This window comes from Chiloscyllium plagiosum, chromosome 13, assembly GCF_004010195.1.
Source record: "Chiloscyllium plagiosum isolate BGI_BamShark_2017 chromosome 13, ASM401019v2, whole genome shotgun sequence".
NCBI classification, from domain to species: Eukaryota; Metazoa; Chordata; class Chondrichthyes; order Orectolobiformes; family Hemiscylliidae; genus Chiloscyllium; species Chiloscyllium plagiosum.
In genome coordinates, this window is record NC_057722.1 from 24,627,038 (window position 1) to 24,654,206 (window position 27,169).

General features: G+C 37.5%; 1 protein-coding gene across 3 annotated transcripts in view; it reads right to left on the minus strand.

The window, feature by feature from the left end:
- LOC122555846 (ephrin type-A receptor 4) overlaps window positions 1-27,169 on the minus strand; it is a 110,902-nt gene that overhangs the window by 37,993 nt on the left and 45,740 nt on the right. For 2 of the 3 annotated variants that reach the window (XM_043702044.1, XM_043702045.1), the window contains exons 4-5: window positions 19,412-19,567; window positions 12,934-13,269 (exon numbers count right to left, since the gene is read on the minus strand). In XM_043702044.1, the coding sequence (XP_043557979.1) occupies window positions 12,934-13,269; window positions 19,412-19,567 (492 nt within the window). Of the gene's footprint in view, window positions 1-10,767; window positions 10,992-12,933; window positions 13,270-19,411; window positions 19,568-27,169 lie in introns of those variants that run through there. The other variant, XM_043702046.1, reaches the window with a different exon arrangement.

The window sequence follows — 27,169 nt, forward strand, 5'->3', positions numbered from 1 at the left end:
GCTTTGGAGGGGGTGCAGAGAAGATTTACCAGGATTTTGCCTGGAATGGAGAATAGGTCGTATGAGGATAGGTTGAGAGTGCTAGGCCTTTTGTCATTGGAACGGCGAAGGATGAGGGTTGACTTGATAGAGGTTTATAAGATGATCAGAGGTATAGATAGAGTAGACAGTCAGAAACTTTTTCCCCGGGTACAACAGAGTGTTACAAGGGGACATAAATTTAAGGTGAAGGGTGGAAGGTATAGGGGAGATGTCAGGGGTAGGTTCTTTACCCAGAGAGTGGTGGGGGCGTGGAATGCGCTGCCTGTGGGAGTGGCAGAGTCAGAATCATTGGCGAACTTTAAGTGGCAATTGGATAGGTACATGGATGGGTGCTTAAGTTAGGACAAATGTTCGGCACAACATCGTGGGCCGAAGGGCCTGTTCTGTGTTGTATTGTTCTATGTTCTAAAGCTACACAGGCTTGTGTTATTTCAAGCAGACTCACCTTATAGTTCAGTGGATTTAAAATAGACAAGCAGGAGGAACACAGCAAGCAAGCCAGCCAGCATCAAGAGATGGAGAACTCCACGTTTCAGGTACAACCCTTCTTCAGGAATAATCTTTCTTTATATCTGAAACTTCGACTTCTTCAACTCCTGATGCTGCCTGGCTTGCTGTGTTCCTCCAGCCTCCTGCTGGTCTACTTTTGATTCCAGCATCTGCAGTTTTTTTTTTCGTCTCTAACAGTGGATTTAAACAGCAGATAACACTTCACTTCAAATATAGCTTAGGTTATTCACTTCAATGACACTTTAATTGAAACTATGGGTTATGCACCATGAGACATAGTTTTCAGAACCAGCATTATTTAGGTTGGAACTTTGCAAAAACAGTGTTATTTCATTTAGTTGGAAACATAATTGGAGCTCAAGTTAACTTTACTGTAACGATGAGCTGGAAAGCATTCAGTTTATATTATGCACAGCAGCAGTTCATTTGCTAAACGGAAATGACATTATTTTCAATTTCAGACAATCTTCAAGCGGCTTTTGCATTCCAGTATTAAAATGTACTTCTACCAAGCAAAGTGCTGTTGATTTGTTTCTGCCAATTCTCTCCAATAAATGTAATATATTTTCTTAAAATTGGGTAATGAAGACTTATGGCCTGCCAAGAGAAACATGTATTTCCTTCAGAGTCAGCCTCGACTCAACTAAATATCAAAACAAAGCATTCTGCTGGAAAGCAATTTGTAGGTGACACGTTTTTAAAGAACTGCTGCATTTTCAATATGTGTTGGGCTGTCTCTCATTATTTAACCGTGTAAGTGTTTTTTTTATGTTAACTGAGCAAAATAAAATCAAACAGCAAGGTCGGAAAAAATGTTGCTTAAAATCAGATCACAAATTCATGAAATGTTTCAATTTCTAAATATAATTGCAATTTATTGAACTGAACTGACTACAAACCAAGCAGTAAGGAGTTAATCTATTACCGCACCTTTCAGTCAAGAAATACAACCCATCGATCATTTTGCTGGAACCACTGTTCTGTTCCAGTAAATAGATTTGGTCGAAATATGTCATCTGTACTTCTAATGTGTTATGGCTATCTTTAACAATTAAGCACTGCCATTTGTGTTTTCAAATCAATCACGTCAAAACAGATCAGCAAAAATGAATTTGAGAACCTCTTGGGACATTGGAAAGTTTGGGATTTTACTGTGATTGAACATCACAAGGCTAGAAACAGCTGGTTTTAGCAATTTTCATGTTGCTTAACTGGTGTTCCCTAGTCATTCTTCTGTATCTTATGTTAACTCCTGTGATTCTTTGTATGTTACATATTGTCGACTTACAACAGGAGTGGGGTGGGGTGAGCTCCAAAAGTGACAGATTGAAGTACTTTGATGATTTAAAGTACAAAGAGAAACCTAAGGCTATCTCTAAATATTATTAGAACCACTCCAGATTATGCTGCTGTTTTTATCACAGCATCCCTACAGTGCAGAAGTAGGCCATTTGGCCCATCGAGTCCACACGGACCACCTGAAGAGCATCCCACCCAGACCCACCCCTCTACCTTATTCCTGTAACCCTGCATTTCACATGGTCAATCACCGAGTCTACATATCCCTGGACACTGTGGATAATTTAGCATGGCCAAACCACCAAACCTAGACATGTTTGGGAGGAAACCGGAGCACCTATTGGAAACCATGCAGACACAGGGAGAACTTGCAAACTCCGCACAGTCAGTCACCTGAAGATGGTATTGAACCCGGATTCATGCTGCTGTGAGGGAGCAGTGCTAACCACTGAGTCACCGTGCCACCCCATTCTTACTTAATTTGATGACTATTAAATTGCCCAGCAAATAAATCTTTATTTATGTAAACCTTAGCTTTTTCATGTCATAACTGAAAGGTACTTTCTTTTATTCAGTGAGGTTAGCTGATGGTAAATGCATTGTTCTTCATACACTGCCAAAGGACCCAACACATCAGCATTAAAGAGCCACCAAAATATGAATCTTAATCTGTCAGTTTAAGATTGTGTCAGTCTGTAAAGTAGATGTGGGAAACATTTACTCTACTACTATTCAGCCAAGGCTGACAAATTATTTATCAACTGAGGCTTTGGAGAAGAACAGTGTCGATTTTTTTTCAAAAAAGGAAACCAGCAGAGTCCAATATTCCAAAAAATGACATTTAACTATTAAATTGCAGGAACATTCTTTGTATTTGCTAAAATGCTTCAAATCAGGGGAAAAAAATGAAGTTTTGAACACCTTAATGAATTTAAACACTGTATTCTGAATACGAGTTGAGACTTACAATGGAGAAAAGTTGACTGTGAACTAGCTGGAACCAGGCCACTTTTTAAAAAAAGTAATCTTGCAGTGATAGCATGCAACCAGTGGTCTTAGTGAACAGCCAGCGGACTTTTACTTATCAGAAGAAGTAAGTCCTGCCACCTGGCTCTGCCGTCTCTTGTTCTCCTAGAACTCAGTAGATGGCACTGCTGTGATAGCGGGAAATTACTGGGATGACGATGACATGGCTACTAGAAAGAGGTGGGTCAGGGTGTTTTAGATGGGAGAGGGATTGGGGAGGGTCTATGTTTTGGAATCCAGGTGGGGAGGTACAATATGGAGTGCCACCAAAGACCACAGGGAACACCCTGAACAATGTGTTCACTTCCATTCCCACCTGTTTAACAAAGTTGTTTAAAAACAGTGGCTTTGCCACTCTTGCTCATCTGCCCATGTCCACACCAACTGCGTTAATGGCAGGGCACACATCATAGCCAGATCAATTGGCTTGTTATCAAGCTCAGCTGTCCATTATGTTTTTTTTAAATAGAGGTTGAAATACTGACTCTGACCACCCACTTTATTATAATAACTGTGTCAGGAGTGGGCAGAAAGGTAATGGTCGATCCATCAATCATAGATTCTGCAGAAACAACATGCCCAGCAGAGGGCTGTAAAAATCCAACTTTATATTTCTAGAAAGAATGACCAAATATCCAGACTTGGAGTATTATTCTAAATAATGTTAAAGATATAAAATAAATTCAATTGTTTCCAAAACGAGTGTTCATTTCAACTACCAATTCAATCATGTAAAAAGAAAAGCCTGGGCCTGGTTCTAATTCTCAAATTAAGAATAATAATAACTCTGTGACATCTGAAACTAAATGCCTTAGGATGTTTTTGCTACATTTAAACCATTATAGAAATACATATTGTTGTTGTAGTACTGCATCAGGAAATGGGATGGGGGCTTTGAGTTAGCTCAAAACTTTTTTTCTTGCTCTTTTTGAGGTAAACATCCCAAAATCTGCAGATGGGGACTGATTAGGCTAAAACTCCTTAATCTTTTAAGTGTGGAATGCCTTAATGGCTGTTTGGTTAACCTGTTTTCCTATTTGTTGTATGCAGGGTCAAGTGGTTGCTAAAGGACACATCGGGTCAGAAATACTGCTTGTGAAAACAAGCAAACCAGGTTAACCTTTAAAAGCGAATTGTTACCTGGGTTTCAGCATGCACACCTCAAATGTGTAAGCCAATCCAAACAGGACAGCTTTTCGTTTTGTACTTTAAATGAATTGGGTATGCTAATAACTGTCATCCACAGGGAGTCCAAACAATTCTGGTTAAACTTTTATCAACAAAGCACCAGTACCCATTTCAGCACTCTGTTGGTATGAATAATCTGTAATCTTTAGACAAAATAACCGTTTCTAAGAACTTAAGCTGTGGTTCACAAAAAAACTCTAAAATGACAGATTTATTAGAATACAGAGATTATCATTGATTTCACATTTGCCTTAAACCTTTCATAGGATCTGGGAAACATGTCTTTATTGCCACAAGAGCAGAGAGCAAACGTCTTTACTGTCACTCAGTCTCAGGAAATGAGCAAAGCAGCTATTCTGCACGGCCACACTATCTACATCAGGTATAATTACTTGGCCAATGTAGGATAGTAATCGTAAAATCAGGAATGTCTCCCTGAGGAATACTAATTCAAGGCCAGATCTGTTTTGGAATAGAGCCAACAGAGCCAATGAAGCAAAAAAAAGAGCTGAAAATCCTGTTTTGGCAGTTTGCTAATACTATTTCCCTAACAAATGCCCAATGCAAAAGAGTCCACACAAAATGAACCAACCAGCCATGTCTTGTTCTTAAGAACACCAAGAAGTGCACTTAGTACACAAATGTGTCAGCTTTTATTCTTCCCTGTGTTTGCTTAGCACAGGTTGTTTACTGCCTTTAAAAAAACGTTTTGGAAATTACTACAGAAATGTATTTTTTTGTGAAAATTGAGCTATGATTAAAGAAAGGTGAAAGTATGAGAATTTAATCAAATTCTATGTTCAGTGTAAATATTATTTATGAAAGAATAAATTATAATTTAGCATACATGTGTAACATGTTAAAGTTTGTAATTCAGTCCCCCTGTGTGCCCTTATTTACTATGGTGTGGGGAACCCTCTGCAATATAACCAAATGTTGTACAATAGTTACAACTGTGAGCACTTGGACACAAAAACATTTTTGCATGATGAAAGAAAAAGAAATTGAGCTTGTAACTCTGTAACCCCCCTCTTTAATGATGCCCGATGTACTTTGAGAAATGTGATTACTCTTTGCCTGAAACTATCTCACCATCTGTTCTGTTTGCAGTCAAATGACACAGAGCCTTTTATAGGCAATAAAATTTCCATTATGCACCAAGAAATCAAAGATATTTGGAACGAGAGTATGATGAGATAAATTTGACTGTGAGCTAATTGTCTGGCTCTAGCCCGACTTGATCTGTTCACAGGAAGAAGTGTTGGTGAGCTCAAAAGATTATTAATTACTTTCAGCATGTGCTAAGTAGAATTTGTTTCAGAGATGTTCTGATTCTCCAAGCAATGTTCATTGCCAATAACCAAAAGGAAATCGGGAAGGGATTTTGTTTAAAATATTTCCTAGTTTAAAGTTGACTGATTTCCCAGGCTGACTTCTTGCTGACAGAGCAACAGCTTCTTGCATGTGTGCCATGTCATTAGTGTATAAAAATTTTCTGACAATCTTCACAATGAACAAAATTAAGGGTCAAGCAAATGGACTGAGAATTTGGTCAGTGACAGGTTTTAAAGGGTCTTTTTAATATATGAAAGAGGTTCTAAATGTAGAAATCTAGGGCTTCAGGAATAGAATTACACAATATGGGGACCACTTAGCTGAAGGCATGGTCTAAAATGGGAGTGGGTTAGGAGTTAGGGTGGGGACAGTGCAAATCTTCTGGTGACTGACTTTAGCTTTAACCATTGACGATGCTCACCATTCACCAGCAATAACTATTAGTGGGGTTTGTTATGTTTGAACACAATTCCAATTTGTATTTAAAAACCAGTGTGAGATGTACCTCAATTCGACAGTGAGTAAATGTGATAATACGTGATGTAATCCTGTTGTGTAATAGATCAGGTTTGAATTAAATTTGAGACCTTTGCTGGATCAGTGGTAAGGAGGATTACAGTTGCCTTCAGCATTTCTCCTCAGTTTTTAAAGGGAAGAACTTGCTGTAGAATTTCTACTGTGATACCAATCCAGTGGCATATGCTAGTAAGAACTCTTATGTGGGCAGTTAATAAGGGCAGGATTGCAATCAGCTTTGATAGTCCTCAGACTCATTTTGTCTTGTAATAATCACAACCTAGCTTCCCACTGATAAATTAAGCTTTGGTGCAAGATTCTTGTGGGAGTTTAGCACCTAACACCTGCATCCCAACATGAATTATAGATTTCACATTTGGTTTAGTAGCCTAAAGTGTAAATTTGTCATATGTATTTGCAAGTACAGCATATCATAAAATTTCTGAGTTTTTAAAAATTTAAAACTTTGTCCAAATTCTTTTTTTAAAATCCCAACCTCTGCCACTGCAGTCAGAAGCTGTTTTTAAAAATTCACTCTTAGAAGTGTTTGTTTCTGGCCAGGCCAACTTTTAGTGCCCATCTTTAATTGCCCAGAGGAATCAACACTTTGGTGTGTGTCTGGAGTCACATTTAGGTCAAATAAGATAAGGATGACAGTTTCCTTCCCTAAAGTATATTGGTGAACCAGATAGGGTTTTCCCCACAATTAACAATGGTTTCACTGTCATCATTAAAGTCTTAATTCCAGATTCATCTGCAATGACAGGATTTGAGCCTCTGTTCTCCAAAACAATTTCTGAGTGTCTGGATTAATAGTCTAGCGATAATACCACTAAAGCATTGTGGTAAAGCATTCTTAAGTCTTAGTCCTATTACAGAAGAGATTTTGGTTCTCACCACTGGTCCTTTTGTTTTCCTCACTAACTGTAAGGAGACTCTTGTTCTTCCTTGACTCTATCTAATTTACCAAGCTGGGAATTAGAAATGGTGATGTGTAACCTATCCCTCATTCTATTCATCAAAATGAAGAGTCTCTTGAGCAGAAGTTGCACAATTTATTTACCGTATGGACAAATCTTCTAGAGCCTTAACAGTACTACTTATATTTTTGTAGAGTCCTGTGACCACAAAGCTGGATTTTGTTTTAGCAATATGAACAGAAAGTCCATATTCTTCAATGGGCGTTAATCAAGAACAATGGAATCGACTAAAGACCATTACATGACCTATCCGATTGAGTCAGACTGAAGTCAATGCAACTGAATAATGGTGGGAATGTAGAACAAGTTAACAGCAATTCCACATGCTTTGCATCTTCACCCATGTCCAACTTCACTTCTAATAAACCTTTGTTTGAACGCTGTTAATTGTAGAATTTTTATTCATTTATTCATGAGGCATGGGCATCACTGGCTAGGTTCCTGACGAAGGACTCTTGCCCTAAACGTCAATTCTCCTGCTCCTCGAATGCTGCCTGAACTGCTGTGCTTTTCGAGCACCACACTCTCGACTCTGATCTCCTGCATCTGCAGTCCTCACTTTCTCCCAGCACTTGTTGTCTATTATGAATTGCCCTGGAGGAGGTGGTGGCATGTTGCACTCTTAGACCACTGCAGTCACTGGGGTACATTCACCCACAGGCCTGTCAGAAAGGTCCTGCCAGGAATTTGACAGTGGAAAAATATGGCATTAGGGTTTCGAGTCAGGGATGGTTACTGACTTGGAGGCGAACTTGCTGGTGATTGTGTTCTTGCAACTGCCGTCCTTTCGCTTATAAGGTGTAGGGGCCACAGGTTTGGAAGGGCCTTGGTGAATTACTGTAATGCATATTGCAGAAGATACACTTTGCTCATACTGTGCACTGGTGGTGAAGGAAGCAAATGTTGAAGGCTGTGGTTGGGACACCAATCGTATGGGGTGCTTGGTCCTAAATGGGATCAAGCTTCTTGTTGAATTGCCCTCCAAGAAAATGGAGAAAGTATACCATCACATTCCTGACTTGTGTCTTGTAACTACATGTATATAGTTAACTCTTTCCATAACATTTGCCTCCCCTCTCTGCTCCCAAAGTGTTGAATCATACAGCCATACACACAGAAGACAGTCAGTCATTCAGCTCACTGTGGTCATGCTAACAGTTTGAAAGAGCTATCTAATCATTTGCATTCCAATGTTTTTTCCTCATAGCCTTGCAAGATTTTCCTTTCCAATGCCCTGTTGTAAATTACTATTGAATCTGCTTCTACTAAATTGTAACCTGATTTAAACACAGAAACACACTGCACAGGCATCACCACTCCTTTCAAAGTTACCCCATCCCTGCCCCTCAAAGTTGCTCTGTCAATGATGTAATACATAAATTTATGTTTGCATTGGACATGTCTAATTACTGGTTTGACTATAGCTATTTCCCAGAGATGATAGCTGTGGAGATTCATGTAGGCCAACAAAAGCAAAATAATTTCCCTGACCTCTATAATGTTGGTGCCAGTGTTTACAGTGAGCTAATAAAAAAGTGTGCCTGTTGTTATTAGAGGGATAGTCCTCTGGCAAATGGTACAATGCCCATTGTTACCAACATACCAGCAACGGGAACATGCAGTAAAACACCCTGTAGTTGTATCAGTTTCACAGCTTTGTCAATGCGAAAATGCTAAGGAGTGTCTCATCTAATTCTAATCTTTGACAATGCATATTTAAATGCAGCTAAGTCTTATTTTGCAATCTGCCTTCATCCTGCAAATTTCCAAGATTAGATCATTATAATTAAGTGTGGATTATAAAGTGTATATAAACACTAAATTGAACTTGTTCCCTAGTTTGTTGAAAAAAAGGTTTATACACCTTATATAGCATATTATATAAATGGCATATAAAGTAAACGTATTCATTGCTACAGTTAAAAATAACATACCACATTGCATCTAAAGTTGTTTGATTGATACAAATAATTTTTTGGATTGAAAATGGCCTTTTCGCTGTATCTACTCGACAGACCTTCCTGATTTCCCCTTAGGTTAATTAAGCTTACTCCATAAAGCATTTCCAATACTGTTACAAATTTATTAACATTTCCCTGTCAATTATTTGGAAGATAGAATGTCAAAAAAAAATCAATACAGGGATCAGAAAGCTAATTCAGCTATACAAAGTAAATTTTAATTAACTTATTGAAAACTACCATAATATTCAGTTTATCTCTGTTATTGCAATTGTTGCACTTATGTGCTACAGCAAACTTAATTTTGCAAAACATTTAAAAACTATAATGATCCAAAAGAATGTTGTAGTTATGAGGCAATGGAGTGAAGAAAGATTAAACATTGACCGTAAGACAATTTTACTGGAGGAGAGAGAGTGACACTTAGCATTTTTTAGTGGTCAAAATCACTTGCAGGTAAAAAGAATGCTTATTTGGTAATTACAACCATTTTTGTGACCCTTACATTTCTTCAGGCTTGTGGCCTCCTACCAGACAAGGCGTGTCCTGTACTCTCTCAAAATTTGTAGACCTGATTCTATGACACAATGCTTGAAAAGGTGCTGGTTCCAGTTTTACTCCATCTAGAGATAATTCTATGATGTCAGAGACACAATATCATAAAGTGCAAATTTTCATCAATTGTTATTTATTTCAATTTTTTCATTAGATATGGGAACATATTTGTGGATTACATATGCTTTTGAACCTGTTCTGCCATTCAACAAGGTCATAGCTGTTGTGGTTTCAAATCCACCTTCCTGTAGACACCCTTTTCCTTCCCTAACAGAACCTTTAATGGCCTTGTCCATCAAAATCTAACTCTGCTGTAAATATATTCTAAGTAAGTGCTAAATTGTATTATTAACTAGGTCTCAAGTCCAATTACATAAGGTTTTTGTCCAAGGGGCCATTCTCCAGATTGCTGACAGGAACATGGAAGCACCACAAGAAAGTTCAACCCTTTGGGATTCCATCAGTGAATATGAAAATGACTTGAATTCATGAAGCAGTGGATTGGTCTGAGGTAAATTCGAGCACACTGTCAACATTTTAATTGCTGTGCATGATGGGACAACCAGTGTAACTTTAACATAGATTCTACACAAAACATTGTAAAGAGCCAAGAATACTTCACATCCATTTACTGTGAAAGCAGATGTCAGCTGTGTTTCCATTGGCTGAGATCACTCTTCTGTTTACGCTTGGGATCCTGTTCAGAGGCAGCCAGTAAAGGAAAAGGTTATTGCCATTCCTTCTGCTAAACCCCATGGAACTTGCTCCCCATCCCTAACAGTGCAATTACTCCCCCCACCAAAGTTCAACTTCCAATTTGCTAAAATGAGATCCACAACATTGCCAGATGGTCCATGTTTCGTGCCAGTTTCTGCATCTATTGTTAAGTCCAAGAATTGCTTCCTCAAGGACACCTAATCTTAAGTTGCACAATGTTATATGCAATTATGCTCCAGATTTGTGATATACAGTACATGAAGTTAAACCAGCTCCACATTTACACACTAGCTGCCCATAATAAAGATTTCACCTAAAGGATGAAAATATTTGTGAGCTGCATTTCCTTAGCTTCACAAGAGATGCTACTCAGGACATTCAATCCCATTCAATAGCTATAATCCAATTAGTTTAAACCAGTTAACATTGATGATTGGAATTTGGATACTAGGCAGTTTTGATGGTGATGACAATGGAATTAAATTAACTTTTTCAAATGTATCTTAACTTTTAATATTTTGGAAAATAGAGGAAGGGCAAACCTACAGGAAATAATACAAAAGGATATACAAGATTAACATTTAATCAAAATTATACCATGAAAACAAAAGTACTACTCCATGCAGTGCAGCGCCTCAACACTTGAACTGTCATAACATTCAATATCTGTGAAAAAAAGCACTTCACATAGAAAATTACACAACTGCATTATTCTTCCAAATATAGTCACTTTGTTTGCTGTCAGTTGTTCAGTTTGGATCTCTAGAGATTAGAATCTTTGCCCCAGCAATACAATACAAAACTAAGTTCTGTCACGGTATGAAGGTGCAGTCTCACAGATTTTTATCTCCCAGAATCTGACCTGAAAAAAATGTAACAGCATAAAGACAGTTCATATTTCTTCCTACTTTTATTTGGAGATACATCACTGGCTGGCTCTGAAGTTAGCTGTTGAAAGTCATGCTGGAGCCTGATTCAGGTTTAGGTCAGTCTGACCAAGAAAACCTTGAACTCCTGCAACTGTCAAACTCTGCGTAAGACTGTTCAGTTTCCGGTCAATGCATTTAACAAAGTGCTGTAAAAATGGAAGAAAATCATTCCCCATTTTCCTGCTGAGGCCTTGAAACACTAGACAGGATTTTGTATGTGTTCTTACAAGGGTAAATACACTGGAGTCCAGATTGATCAATTACTTGGTACATGTCTGCATATACTTCAAATTTCACTATGTTACCCCCTTTAATAGGTATAGTGAGCAGGTAGAAAACTATAAGAAGTCAACACCATCATGTTTTCACATTCCAGTTGCTCAAATAACAATGGAAAACTAATTTCCTGCAATAATCATAATATACTTGTGTTAAATATTCAATCTGCATTACAATATTCTAGAAGGCTTGATGTCCAAGGTTTTGCATATCACTGCTATGATTAAAATCTTTCCTCAAAATCCTATCAGTTGCTATTCACTCAACTCTATACTGAGGCCAACAATTAAAACACAGTCTTCACCTCAATGCCAGGAATGATAGATGGCCACTATTGCAGAATTATGCTCGTTTCACTGAAGTAATGCCTAGGCACCTTGGAAAGAACCTTTCAGGAAAATCCAACTTTCGACTAATTGATTTCCCTACCACAAAAATGCGATCTTGATTTTATTTTTTTAAAAAGTGATCAATCTGTTTCTGCACAGTTGTTTTTCAAAACAATTTGTTTAAAATTATAACTGTTGGCTGTACTCTCTGTAAGGTAAACCACATCAAGTAACTGGAGCAGTCTAGACAATATACAATCAATAAAAAATTGATACTTGCATTACTGAGCTTCCATGAAAAGCACGAAGTACTCCCAGGACATGCTTGGAGATAGTATTTAAAGTAACTGCATTGCTTTGAATTTATAAATGGAGGATAGAAAACCATTGAAGCGTTTCACAAACAAGCAGTTAGATGTATTCATAGTTTTAGTCCTTGTTCAAGTGAGGCTTGAAAAAAAACCAACAGTTTAAGCTATAATTGCGGGTTTCAAGTGTGGCTCATTTAAGCAGAAAGAGAACTTTATGTTCATGCTCCCTGCCTTAGGAGAATATATTTATTATTATTCTTGAATCTGTAACAGTATTACTGGTTAATAATTCAAATCATTGGCCACACCATAAAGATTTATAATATTGAGGTTAAGATTCTTTACTGAATGCATGGGTCAAGGATTATTCTACTGAATACCAAATAACTCACTTTTAAAAATGTAGTCAAACTGGGAGTCTGGCAACTTTTTGCATTTCCTTTTGTCTTTCTGATCTGGGTTTAAATGTGGCTCAAATTGATGGGTTAAATGTCTTTACTTGTTATTGGACTATATAGAATGAGTTTGTGAACTGTGAATATATTTAACTGTGCAAAATTGTTTCTGACTAATAATCTCATTCCAGTTACACAATAGGATGTTTGGATCAATGTCAAATTGGCATTGCTCTGAGGTTGGAAGAGACATGTATTGATGGAACAGTGCATGAAGAACATTAATGTACATCTCACTGTGCTCTAGCTGGCCAGGGAATGCCTGGTGTTGCTCAGTGAATACCTGATTAGAGATGCACGCTTTCTCAGTACTGAATCAAAAGCCTTCCCCCTTAACGAGCACAAAAAGTTTCATAAAGAACTCCATTAAGTTTTGAACATTTCTAATGTGACCTCAGGCACAGTGAAAATACTTCTGGCGATACTTCTCAAATGCAAAATGGCTAAATTGTCAAATAATACTGCAGCAATTATGAAAATTAAGTAATTTCGCAGACTTACCTGCTTGGTTGGTTGTGACAGTGACTAAGGCAGATTGGTCATGGCTGGGATTCGAATTTGTTACTCCATTTACTGCAAAAACTTCAAAGGTGTAATTGGTGTGAGCCTGAAGATCAGTGATGGAGACCTTGGTATTCTTCAAACCAGTCTGCTGAGGGATGAAATGAATCCCACTCCCACAAGGATGACAACGGCTGAGGTCATTGGTGCATTTCTTACAGATAACATTGTAGGTAACGTCATGCCTGCCTCCATTGTTCTGGGGAGGACTCCACTCCAGGATCACAGATGTTTCATTGATGTTAGAAATCAAATTCAGTGGTGCAGAGGGTGGTCCTGGTTAGAGTGGAAAAATCCAGTGAATGACAACTTTATTGTGTTTGAAAAATTTGATACAATATTCAATCCATCTAATCATTTTTAAGGCTCTTAAGGGCATTTATTGAAAATAAATCACTGTCAAATATTTTCAAACACAGACATGAAGCTTATTTTTAATCATCTTGGTTGCTGTATTTCCTTCCAGTTTAACCTGGATATCTTGGATTTCTAAACTTGATGTAATGGCCATGGGCAAAAAGCAAGTAAAAACATAGAGCTGCCAAGAAATGTGAACAGATATTGAATATAATCTGTTCAGTGACATCAGCATCATTGGTGATGTTCTGGAGAACAGTTTTACTGAACACTGTCAAATTAACTATCGCTGTTTTGTGTATCTTCGCAATACCTTACACAAATAAGCACAGCATAAATTCCTGAAAATCAATCCTTGTTCAGAACACAGCAATTGGCTGCACTTGTAAACTTTACCATGGCGTTCTATACTGTAAACAATAAAATCACGTTTAAAATCACATTCAATATGCATGAGCAAGGATATTGGAAAAAGCAGCATAAAGAATAAATAGTTTAAAAACTGGATGGAAATATTTGTCGTTTATTCTAAGTTAATTTTGTGGACTGGACTTTTCAAACTGGATCACAACGGAATGCTCTGTGTTCACGTGGGAAAATGTCCCACACTGAATAAGAGCTTTTTGGAAGCAAAAGTCAATAATTATTATGTGGGGACAGGGCACGACAGTGTCTAAAAGAGGGAACCAGTGAGGCGTAAAACTGGAAAGCAGCTGCTTGCAAGAGTTGAGGAGCAGTGCACTAAAGAAGAGAGACATGGTTACACAACAAAGTGGAAGCCTGAAGCTCACCAAAAGGAAAGGCTGCATAATGCCGCAGCCTGGAGTGAAGGGGCAGCCATTTACCTACTAATCCAGCTGTGTGCTTTGCACAATTACAATCATCCCATTATTAATTCAACTAAAATTACAAATATCAATTAAATTTGCTTTTTACTGTTCTTGCAGAATGAGTGTTTTAACGTTAAGTAAAACTATCATATTGGCATTTCTAACCATTTCCAAGTTATTTGCCAGGGTCTTCGAAGACCGCTGTTTGCATTCCAAATAATTCAGGAATGCCATTATCAAACCTCATTAGCTAACAGGAATGTTTTGGAAATGGGACTTATGCAGTTAGTGCTAAAAATTTAATTTGGAAATGAACTGTAGTTAATGCAATATGTAAGAAAAGATATAAAAACGTCAGTAAGGGAATGAATTTCTCAGAGTACTCCTGCTGATGTGGGGTTAGCGGTGCACTGTAGAATAATTATATTTTGTTTCAATCTACATCTACAATCCTCACTACAAAAACATTTCCTTTCAGATAGTACCCTATAATTACTTTTTATTGGAGAAAATCAATACTGATAACATGCATTTCATGTAACTCAGTTTTCTTCTCTTTGCACCTGGTTCTGGGATTGGTGGGAACTGGGTTTAATAAGAGCAAAGTTCAGTGGCATTCATTTGTTCTTACTGCTGGAAGTGATCCGCATTGAGCAAAGAAATTAAAGGCAATTAAAATGAAATAATTTTAGAAGGGAATGGTTTTACATGCAAGTATCTTGCCACGGTGCTGCCATAACTTGTTACAGCACAATAAAAACACAGATAGAATCACTAATTGCAGGTCTGCAACTGCTAACTTGTGGGTTTATTTTCTTATACATACAATTTTTAATCACAATGTTTAATGCTTCATGTTTACTTTAAATGGATTAACAGCTACATTAAAGTGTACTGACATGACCTGAACCAAAATGCATTAAGCAGTGCTGTAGAAGTAGCTGAAATATAGTTTCCTGGTTTACTTTGAATGAATAGGGATACTGTTTGCAAATATATCGTCTACCAGGAATCAATCCAAACTTGATGTAATATAACAATCTGTAAAAATAAGACTTAACCCTGGTTCAAGAACTTGCATTTCTATAGTGCCTTTCACAACTTCAAGGATATCATAAAGCTCTATGCAGCCAATTTCTGAAATGTAGTCATTCTTGGAAAAGTAATGACTGAGTTGCATGCATTAATTTGCCCTTAAGATTCAGATGCTAGTTGTTTAGAGCTCTGGCCAATCTTAAGTTAGCTGAACACAGCTTAAGTAGTGGGAGGCAACTACAATTGGACATGATGCTCCCTGCTTAGGGCAAGTAATAGCACAACTTGCGATTACCATGATGGTAAGTGAATATGGACAGTCAGAGATTAGAGGTCTGACAGGTCTGTAAATGAATACATAACCAAATAATCTACCATCATTCAATTGCCTAGTTTTGTGTTGTTTGATTTGGAAATGGTACCTTAATTGCCATTAACTGTGGTAAAGTAAGATATGAATGGAAGATTTTAGGGAGGTGGGGGTCTTAAAAATGAAGAAAATAATAACATTATGCAAATCCTACTCCTTCACATTTGGTCTATCCATTATCTTTCTCCATTGATCATACAGTGGAGAAAGAGTTTGCAGGACTCAAAGTTTGGAATTATACAGAGAAGAAAAATCAATTTAAGAAAAGCTTTCTGATTTCTATGTCTTTTAAAAGTGGTGTTGAAATGCAGAGTATCCAAGTTTAGTTTTGAAAGGGGTTTAAATGAAGGACTTCAGAAACTCTTTAATTTCATCACTTCTGACCAACATCCTAAAAGTACTCAATGATGGGCTGATATGGCTAGCCCAAGCAACTGATAAATCTTGTCAACCATGAAAGCAGAAAGGCACATTTGTGAAAATGGATGATCGTAAACAAGAGAAATCAGTTACTTTATTACCCTTAAAGGATTTTTTAAAAATCTTTCTTGACACATCCACATATCATCAGCCCTAATAGATTTCTTTCAACAGGTATGGAAAGTGTGTAGTTTGCTGGAGGCCAGTTTATTCAAGTGGTGGTACTCCGATTACATTATCTGTTAGCAAAGGTTTCCTTGGCATTGCACCATTTATCATTCAACATGAGAAGTAGATTTACACTTAATGCTTCATTCCAATGGAAAAGGGTAATGTACTTCTTTCCAAACCTCTGTTGACAAATATTTTCTGCATTATATCTTGCAGCCCATTAGCAACCCCAAACTTGGCTTGGAGCAAGTTGATTTTTGACCATTTTGCTATAAATGTCACAATTTTGAACAATCTTGCAGTGAAGTTATTATACAAGGCTGCAGAAGTGAGTTCCAAAGGGCATGGACTACGTGAAAGGTCAGCGATGATGGAAGATAGAAACAATGTAGTGTCAGGAGAGCAAAGGGCAAAAGTAAGATTGCAAACAATAAACTTCCTATAACAGACAGAGTTCAGAAATTATCTTTTAGGAAAATAAAATTTTATAGTTAATAAAATTAGAATGGAAAATTACAACAGAAAGAGCTTGAAATCAATGAAATAGACTCTCTATAGCATCTAATCAGCACTTCACAAAGGCCCTTGTGGATTTTAACTCTGAACTGAGCTCCAAACCGAACTTGTCCATCATAAAGCCTGACTAATTCCAGCTCAATAATATTGTTCATCTTTTTTATTACCCCCTTCGTCCATTTCCCAGCGCCATATTCTATTCTTCCAAGGGTCCCCCAACTAGTTTTCCAACTTCGCATTTTTATAAACTTGATCTCATTCAAATCTCTGTACCCCATGTCTTCTTTGTAGAGGTTGCACCTACCTGTTACACTTACATTCCTTCCCCCCGCCCCCTGAATCAATCTGTTCAGAGATGTCATTTCATACCTCTGCAGCAGTTGGGGCTTAAACCTGGGCCTCCTGGCTGAGACTTAGGGACACCACCACCATGCCACAAGACCACTTCCTATTATATTAGTTCAATTGTCTGCCAATATTTTCTTTCCAGGCTTGCCAGTAAAATAATGACAAGGTGGACAAGAGTGAAGTTTTTAGTACGATAATAAGTAACTCCGTGACAACCAATGCCATTTTTAAAAAAAAATCTTCATTTGGGTTTACTGAAACATTAGAGGAGTACCCCTTTGAAATGGTTTCTTGATAAACATACAGATTCTTTTAATTCTAGTAAAATTTGAAACAATATAGATGTATGGTACATTTACAGAATTTAATTTTGTACCCACATTAGCTTTACATTGCTTTTTTGCACATATTCTAAGTTCCCTTTTCTGAAAGTCTAGGCTGAAAAATCATGGAAACATTGAGATTTCTTAAAATCAACTATTTTGCGTAAGAGTTCCCCGAGTACAAAACCATAATTGAAAAATCCAAGGGACGTATAAAAGAGTTAACTGATAAGAAAGTTGTGTTTGTGAACGTTACGTTAAGGAACAGTTGCAATGTTTGAACACTGCAAAGAATCATTTAAATTAACACTGCATCAGTGAAGGTCATGTCTTTTCTGCATTCAGTTGAAAATGTGATTAAAACATAACATTATATTGTACAGTCTATTATTTGGTATTGCCAACACATTTCCAAACTATTTGATAGACTGATACCTTTCCATTCTACTGTGATAACTATATTAATTTTAATAAAATGAAATTTAATCAGTATCGAGATTTAACTACTGCACAAACCATGTTCATTTTTTGATGTGTACCTATCCAGTCAGAGTAAACAAGCAGCAGTTACTTTAACAAACTTATTTTAGTGAATAACAAAATCCTAACTTCTTAATTAATCCACAAAAAACTTTCAGTAAAATCAAACCGCTTTACTTTTAAAAATAAAATTCCGTTGGTACAGGAAATTTTTTGCATTAAAAATGACACATTTTGTCAAAGATTTTCCCCTTGCACTCATCAAGACAATTTGTATGAAATACCTAAACAAAGGAAAATGACATTTCTATTGTATGACAGGTGTAGCAAGTGAACTCGGTTTGTACAGGCTAATGCATCAGTTAATGACGACTGACAATGAAGTGCCAAGTTTTGTTTACATTTTAACAAGGCAAATTGACCAATTGGGAGAAAGTGAGGACTGCAGATGCTGGAGATCAGAGTTGAAAAATGTGTTGCTGGAAAAGCGCAGCAGGTCAGGCAGCATCAAAGGAGCAGGAGATTCAGCCCGAAACGTTGATTCTCCTGCTCCTTTGATGCTGCCTGACCTGCTGCACTTTTCCAGCAACAGATTTTTCAAATTGATCAATCGGTCAAGGCATTGCCTAAGAAATGAACCAGAGAATGGCTGTCACCTATATCAAACTATTTCTGCAGGAGGTAATTGGTACTGAATTTCCATTTCCAGAGTCCAAGTTAGTGTCTCCATTTTGGATAACAATCCCATGACTTATCTTGTTGGTATTTTTGAAATTTCTAATAGCCAACAATTTCATTTGAGGGAAGTAACGATCTGGTTATTTGTACATTATTATTAACACATGCACAATTGAGACTTAACTGCTGGTGTCTCCTTCTGGCTGAATTCATCATCGCTGTCTTGTACCTCAGCATCTATACTTGACTATTCCAGCTCTGATTATTGATGCCTTTCCTGTCTCCATGTGATTAATACTTTAGTCAATAGCACAACAGGGATCCTAAAAAGGATGGCCTTTCAAAATGCATCACACTAAGTATGCAGCTCTATCAACTAATCAAGAATTGTTACCTACCATGACCTTGAACTCCTATCCCTTAATAGTTCTTCCTCACTTTCCTGAAAGCGCTCTCATATTCTTGGCTATCTCCAATAGATCTTGAACCACTACTGCTCAGCAGTCTAATTCCTCCACTTACCTTTTTCCTTGAATTGAGAGATTAAATACAATGCAGTTTTCCTACTTTACTCCTATTACTCTAGTAACACTTAAATGTTGACTGTTGGCATTTCGTTTTAAACTAAATGCTGGGTGATACATATGCTGTTTATTTTAGCTGTACAATGTAATGTGCCAGCATTCTGTTTTGTTGTCAAAGGATGAAAATCATCTCAGATTCATGTACCATTAAGGCACAACTGTTCATTCATTTTTTTTAGATGTTTAATGTATCATTGCACATTTATTACATAAAGATTGCTTTGTTGTTAGAATTGTAGGTGAAATAAAGGACCTAATTGCACTTCAATAAACAAACAATTGAGACAAAATGAAAATTAGACTCACTTGTACAGGGCATAGACAAGGGATCGTTTTCAGCTCTGAAGTACCCCCTTTCACAGGTGCAGGATGTGGAAGCTTCCTGAGTGGAAGAGCTATGGGGTGGACATTTCGAGCAGCTTGGATCTGTCGACAAAGCCTTGTAGTATCCAACTTTACAAGCTGGAAGAAAGAATGAAGTGTCACTGTGTTATTTACATAGCTTTATATGGAACCTCCTCGTAACATTTTGAAGTCTCTACAGTGGGATAACACTTGACTTTTAATGGAAGAGAAATGGAGTGTTAATGTAAATAACCAGAGGAGTAAAAGGATGGATTTCAAAACATTTACATGCCATGAGATTTTGTGTCTCAGATGTAATGGTTCTGCTGGTCTGAATGTCATCATTTTGTCATCACAAGACTATGTTTCTCCTAAAACAGGCAATGGTTTGAACGAGAGTGAAAAGAGGGATTTAAAATCTTTATGTCACCTGAAGGTTATAAGCTCACCTCTTGTTACTTATCATCCTTGCTAGTTACAAAATTATCAAGAGTAGTAATTGGGGCAATAAACTTCTTCCGACTGCAGAAAAACCGATTAACCAAAACTATCAATCTCCCCCAGCTCTAGCTTCAAATCTGTAACAGAGGTGACTAAGATTTATGGAATTAGCGCTGTTGCATAAGGTTGCAAGATGCTTTTGGCTATAGTTCAGCAGCTTCAGGATTTTATTGAGAGAAAAAAAAATCAAGAATCACAGCTAAGTATAAAGGTCAAAGCCCTCCCTCCACATCAAATAATGCTAACCCAAAGCAATGCCAGAAACAAGTAATAACAGCCCAAATGGGCAAGGGAGCCTGTCAGATTAAACAAATGGAGACTGTGAAGTACATTGTCCTGTGAACACTGAGCATTCCACTGCACTGATTGTAACAGCTGTATCGAAACACTAGAGTTACAGTTGCCCATCCATTCCTCATTTGGTTAGTTTTCAAGAAAATAATGCAGAAGCGTAAGTTGATATATGAAAATCTCATATGTCAAATATTTAAAATATGAACTAAATATTGTGTGTCCTACTGTTAACTACTGTGACCAAGACTCTGAAGGCAAACTTTATTCATTTATCTCTTATATATCATGATCGTTAGCAAGCGTAAATTAAACATACACAAGTATATACAATTGGGGATAAAAAGTTATTGTTCTAATTCTAATTGAAATATTTCCTTAATGAATGGAAAGTAAGATAAAACAAAGTACAAATACTGCAATTTGAAATCTGAAGGCTGAGGACACACAGCAAATGAGTCAGCATCGTTCAAGGGAAAAACCACAATAAATGTCTCTGACTATGATCAGAACCACTCACAGGTGCTGTTTGACCTGCAGCATATTTCCAGTATTTTCTACTTCAAATAGTGATAACATGCTTGTCATAAGAGAAATTAAAAGTCCAAACTAACATATTTCTTAGGGAGACATCGGCTCTGTCTATATTCTAAAAGTATGTGTGCTGGTTTGTTGTTTTAATAAAATGCATCGTAGATTACTGAAGAACTGGGGCAGATTCTGAAGAATAAAGTCATTCTTATAAAAACATGAGATATTCGGATTGCCTTAGGACAATATTGTTGTATGGCAGCTCACTATGTTATATCATCAGCTGTTCTAAATGAAGGTTGCTGCCACCATTGTTCTTTAAGTCCTTGGTCTAGTCTGTTACAGACAAATAACTTCCTGGTCTCATTGGAAGAGTCTCTTGTAGTTGACAAAATGTAGTTTATTGCATGTGAGCAACTAGTTAGAGGTTACATTGCAACAATAGCAGTTATGTCAGGAGAAGTACCATATATTAGGTCTCAGTCCTTCAAGATTGTAAGATGTTCTGCCCACAAGTCCATATGACATCAGTGTAATAGGTGCCTTTATAGCATTTCTCAGTATTAACTCTTTCAGATCCATAAATAACAAATACAAATGTAGAAAATCAGGGTGAAATCTTTCCAGCCCCTGAACACATGTGGACAAAGTTAGGAAAATTTAGCGAGATCAGCAAATATTAATTCTAGTCATCGTGAAAAATGTCTGATTCCACCTCATGTTTTGAACAACAAGATAAGAATCTCTCTAGTGAGTAACAAGAAGCCCACTTGCATGCTGTTACATAGAACATAGAACAGTATAGCATAGTACAAGCCCTTCAGCCCTCGATGTTGTGCTGACCTTTTATTCTACTCTAAGATCAAACTAACCTACGGATCTTACATTTTACTATCATCCATGTGTCTATCCAGGGGTCGTTTAAATGTCCCTAATGCATCTGACTCTACTACCACTGCTGACAGTGCATTCCACACATCCACTATTGTCTGTGTAAAGAACCTACCTCTGACATCTCCCCTAAACCTTCCGCCAATTACCTTAAAATTATGCCCCTTTGTGATAGACATTTCCATCATGGGAAAATGCCTCTGTTTATCCACTTTATCAATGCCTCTCATCATTTTGTACATCTCCATCAAGTCACCTCTCATCCTTCTTCACTCCAATGAGAACAACCCTAGCTCCCTCAACCTTTCTTCATAAGACATGTCCTCCAGTCCAGGCAGCATCCCAGTAAACCTCCTCTGCACCCTCTCTAAAGCTTCCGCATCCTTCCTATAATGGGGTTACCAGCAGTGAACACAATATTCCAAGAATGGTCTAACCAAGGTTTTAAAGAGCTACAGCATAACCTCATGGCTCGTAAAACTCAATCCCTCTGCAACTGAAAGCAAACCCACCATACGCCTTCTTAACAACCCTATCAACTTGTGTAGCAACTCTGAGGTATCTATCAATGTGGACCCCAAGATTCCTCTGTTCCTCCACACTGCCAAGAATCCTGTCTTTAACCCTGTAATATGCATTCAAATTCAACTTTCCAAAGTAAATCACTTCACACTTTTGCAGATTGAACTCTATCTGACACTTCTCAGCCCAGTTCTGCATCCTGTCATTGTCCAAGTACCCAAGCTTGTCTGATTGATCTGCAATTTCCCATTCTACAAGTACTGGATTTACCCCACATTTATGATATGGAAGCTAGTGCAGGTACCTGACAACTCCAGTTTGCCATGCACTTCTTCAGCCTCCAACTTAGCCAGCAGTCACCAACATCTCAGAGCACACTCCATTGGCAGGCCACATTTCTCCTCCTCCCCCCACAATGATTAGCATCAGATGTGTACAAGCCTCACGAGGTCATCATGATGCATCACCAACCCACCCACAATACAGTTTTACACTTCATTGCTGCACTTTGTAGCACACTAGCACCTTTCATTGTAATGCTGCTGCCAGGACACTTTGCTGCACAGGGGCAAGCATCCATCAAAATGAAGACAAGGCTGCATCTCAGGGCTGCTCATGACATTTATGCCTTGTCTTTTGCCTTACCTTTTCTCTAACTGCCAGAATTTAGACACACACAGTCTTCTGCCTTGCCTTGCGACAAACTGGGTAGTTTGTCTTGGTTGTCAGCAGTCAGTCAAGGAGGTGGACAGGGTTGCAGAGGGGCCAATAATCGTGATGAAGACTAATTTGTTATGCAAGGATGGGAATTGACAAAGCATTGCAGGACATGGGGGTATGATGGACAATGGTGACCTGGGAGAGCAGCTGCAATCTTCCAAGGATGAAGATGAGGATGTTGAATCTGAGGAACATCACCTTCTGCATGATAGAGTGCTGCAGCAACAAGCGTTACAAGTCAGACAGGACTAAATTGATACCTAGTTCCAGTAGATGAGAGCTGGGTAAAATGATCACTCACTGACTTTAAATGTGTCAGTGCTCAAACAGCAAGCAGTTATGCTCCCAGAGGCAAATGCAGCCTTTCTTTGCTTTTGATGTTGCAGAAAAAGAGTGAGCATTTTCAACTGCTTGCAGGCTTCCTAGATTAGACAATGAGAAGATTTTAGGTTACATTTGGTGTTAAGGTCAGAGTAGCACTCCTTTAGACAGGGTTTGAAGATGGTATGATGTTGAAGGTGGTTAATCTGTGTCGCTTGAATTTTTATAGCTGCAGTTAAATGGCTGCCAATCGGACAGCTGATGATATAAAATAGTAATTGTGAGCTTGTATTTGCAATAAAACATCAGCTGTGCCACAAGTGTGCCTTTCGAATAGTTTCTCTCTGTTCCCCTCCCATTATGTACACAGTGAAGGGAGTTCCTGGTTGGCAGATTTATGCTTTAAAACAACGCCAGTGTCAGGAATCCTGGGAGGTCCTATCTGCGGCAAGTACATCCACCATTACCAAGCAGAACAGAGCATGCATAGGGTGGCATAGAGACATGGTGCATACCTAATCAGGCAAACTGCAGCGATCAGCATAACTCAAAGGGCTCATGGAAAGAAAATCTCAAAACTGACACGGAGCCAATTCCTGATAAAATTTAGCTCTCGGTACATAACCCGATAACAAAGAAAGAAAAATATTCCCCAGTTATGATCATTCCAGGGACACACTGACTTAGTCACCCTATAACTTTTACAGATGGAAAGTCAGAATTTGTCAGTCACATCTTTGAATGCAGACAGGCAACTGAAATCATAGAATTCAAATTTGTTACAAAAACCTCTATCTTGAACAGGTGTTCAGTAGTTGGCATTTTGCAATATTAGTCACTGGACAACCAACAGAATTGGCTTATTACCCCACTCAGGTGTAATGTAGCCAAGTTGCTCGGCTACAAAATTACCTGTAATCTGTTATCTCAGTATAGTCAAGAACCTGAACCTTTTTGGCATGTTGATTGTAAAATTATAATCAAATTAGGCATTTGTTCACCTGTCAAAACATTCATAACGTTAGAATGAAGAAATTCAACATACAATTAAGTATCATGTTATATGCATACCAAGGATAATGCACTTCCTTGAATAGGCTGCCTTGGGAATTTCCTTGATAATTTTTTTAACGTAATAGACTGGGTAGCATTCTCATTATCTTCCTTCAACAAGTGTTCAATTTAAGCAATGACTTAAACATGAATCATCAGCATTTGTGATTATAATGTTGGATCAGATGAGACATAACCACCTCTGAAGAGTTCAACGGCCATCACCAGAGAGGCATCCAGACACAGAAGATGAAGAAGTTACTAGTTTGTAAAGAAGGATTTTATTATTGGCTTGCTTCAACAAAGTGGTTGAATGAAGAGTGTGGAGTTGGTCTCGAAGACGAGGGCTGCATTGGCCCCTGCATAGTTGACGTGGCAGAGCTTCCAGCAGCAAAGGGCAGGTGGGCATGTATGATGTGCTGCAATTGCATAGGCAGCTGTCAGACGCACTAACCTCTCACAGTCTGACGGAACAGAACTGGAGAGCACTAAGCTATGAATTTTTGATTGCCATAAATATGAACGGTAGTATAAATGAATACAACCTAAATTCAACATTTAGATTGAAACTGAAAAATCCAAACATTCACCAAGACGTTTGATATATTGACCAGGAACATTAACTTTCTTCTCTTGCCCCTGATGCGGCTAGACCTAAGTGTTTCCAACACTGTCTGTTTTCCTTCCAGAATCGGCAATGTTTTGCTTTTATGTTTTTAGTTTTGTTTTCTGGAGAATCCAATGCTTAAACATGATTGGATATTGAACCGCTCAGCTACTCCAAAGCAAAATCAGTCTATCAGTTTGTTCAGTAGTCACAGGGACAATTTTCAGAGATGATCTCAGCCAATGCTTTATATTTAAGATTGATGAGAAAAGTGTGTGTGGGAGACATTGCGATCATAAGATTGTTTTTTTGTTTTAAAAGAAAAAACGGAAATTGGGATGATTTTAAGTAGTGGGATTAATGAGGCTTGCTAGAATTTAGGCAGTCTGTTTGCTAATGTAAATAGGTCTTGCTTAACAAGTATAGAAGCTCATGATCAGGGCAGTTTGAGGTAGAACCGCACATTTCAGCCGTTTAAAAAATATGAAAGCATTTTCAAGCTTTAAACTATTCTCTCCTGTTCTGGCACATTGGCAAAAATAAACAGAAGCTAAATATAAAATAGTAGTTTTCATTCATAAAGCATTATCTATTAATATTATGTATTAACAAGGAGTTATAATGATCTTGCACTTGCAACAAGAGAATCATTTACATGACTGTTCACACAATGACAAGCAAAGAAAGCACAGATCTAAATCTTAAGAGCTGGCTAGTCTGCCTGAGATTATCCCTGATCTTTTAAGTCATACTGATCCTTAAAAACCATTTAAGTCCCAAACTCAGCTAGCAGATGGGATCAACCCAAGCAGCTAGGGAAACAAAGAACTGTTATTATTCAAAGATCTAGTCAGGACTGCTGTCAGCCTGTGTCCACAAGAGATCATCATACTGCATTTTTATTTTTTCTAAATCGCACAGATTCAAATGTGATGTTTGATGTGCACTAATGTAACTGTGAGAAGGTAAATAGTGAGAGGCTGAAGGTCCAAGTAAAATGAATGCTCATTATAAGTAATTTGCCTATTTCTCAGGAGTTTTATGTAAAATATTTTCCCTGTTGCACAAGTGAACAAAAAAAACCCGATATATAGGCTAATCTTTTCTCACTTAAAAGTCTGCTTGCTTGACACGAAAGGTTAAATATGCTGTACCCTTCCACACTTAACTAAAATCAAACAAAAAATAGTATTAGGTCACTCACTGAGTATGCAAATTACAGCACAAGGGACTTTTTCTTGTGTAATTGATGGTTAAAATAATAGACCTTGTATATTTTATTCTAAAAGTTAACAATCTTGATAATGAATTATCCTTCAGCAAACAATGTGATACTTCCAATTTAGAAACCTTAAATCTATACACTGACATTGTTTTATACCTCAGCCAAACTATTTATATTTAAAACACTAAGAACTGGAATTAATCACATTGAGATTGATACGTTAGCATTATGATTGGTGCCACAGCGTGGTAAAAGCCACATTACAGCTGTAATTTTCAAGAACAGGAATGATGTTAAGTGTGCGTAGACAATGAGATATGTGGGCATTTTATCATGAATATCCCAATTAGGAAAGTCTCTATGTATAAACGCTTAGGGAGACTGACCTACATAATGTGGCAGCAAAATCAATAGATCCAAATGTCCACGCACAGAAAATTCTGCAGAATTCAACAAATAAAGATGCAAAAATTAATTCAAGATGGAAACTTTACTGACATCTCACATCTATGCAACAGCATAGGGGGTCTTTGGGATAATTACAAAACAATATCTGCCATAAACAGAGTCAAGTTCTCAGATAATTCATCACCTTTGGAAAAGGACGTGGAAGAGTATTTTTTTTAAATGAAGGTGTTCTCTCAATTTTAACCAACTTTTAAAATTTAATGTTTCTGCTCAAACTGGCATGCCATTACTGAATGAAAAGATTTGACATAATTCTGAACAGCTGTAAATTATAGAGATTTTCCATACCACGTAGTTATCTAAAACCCATCATTTTCTTCAGGTAATTTGAGATGAAACAAAAATTCAACTCAACATCTCCTGCAATTTTAATCAGTGTAATTATCTAACTCCAAATTAAATGAAAATCTTTCTAAAATGCACTGAATTTAAATCTAATTTTCTGTTAAGCACGCAAAGAAGAAAAGCCTGGCATAAAATAGTTTATAATGTACTATTGTCAACTATGATTGATGTAGTAACTAAATGGCATGCAATTTTAAATATGTATATACCTGTAGACAATGGAAGTCCCTGTCAGTGAAAATGG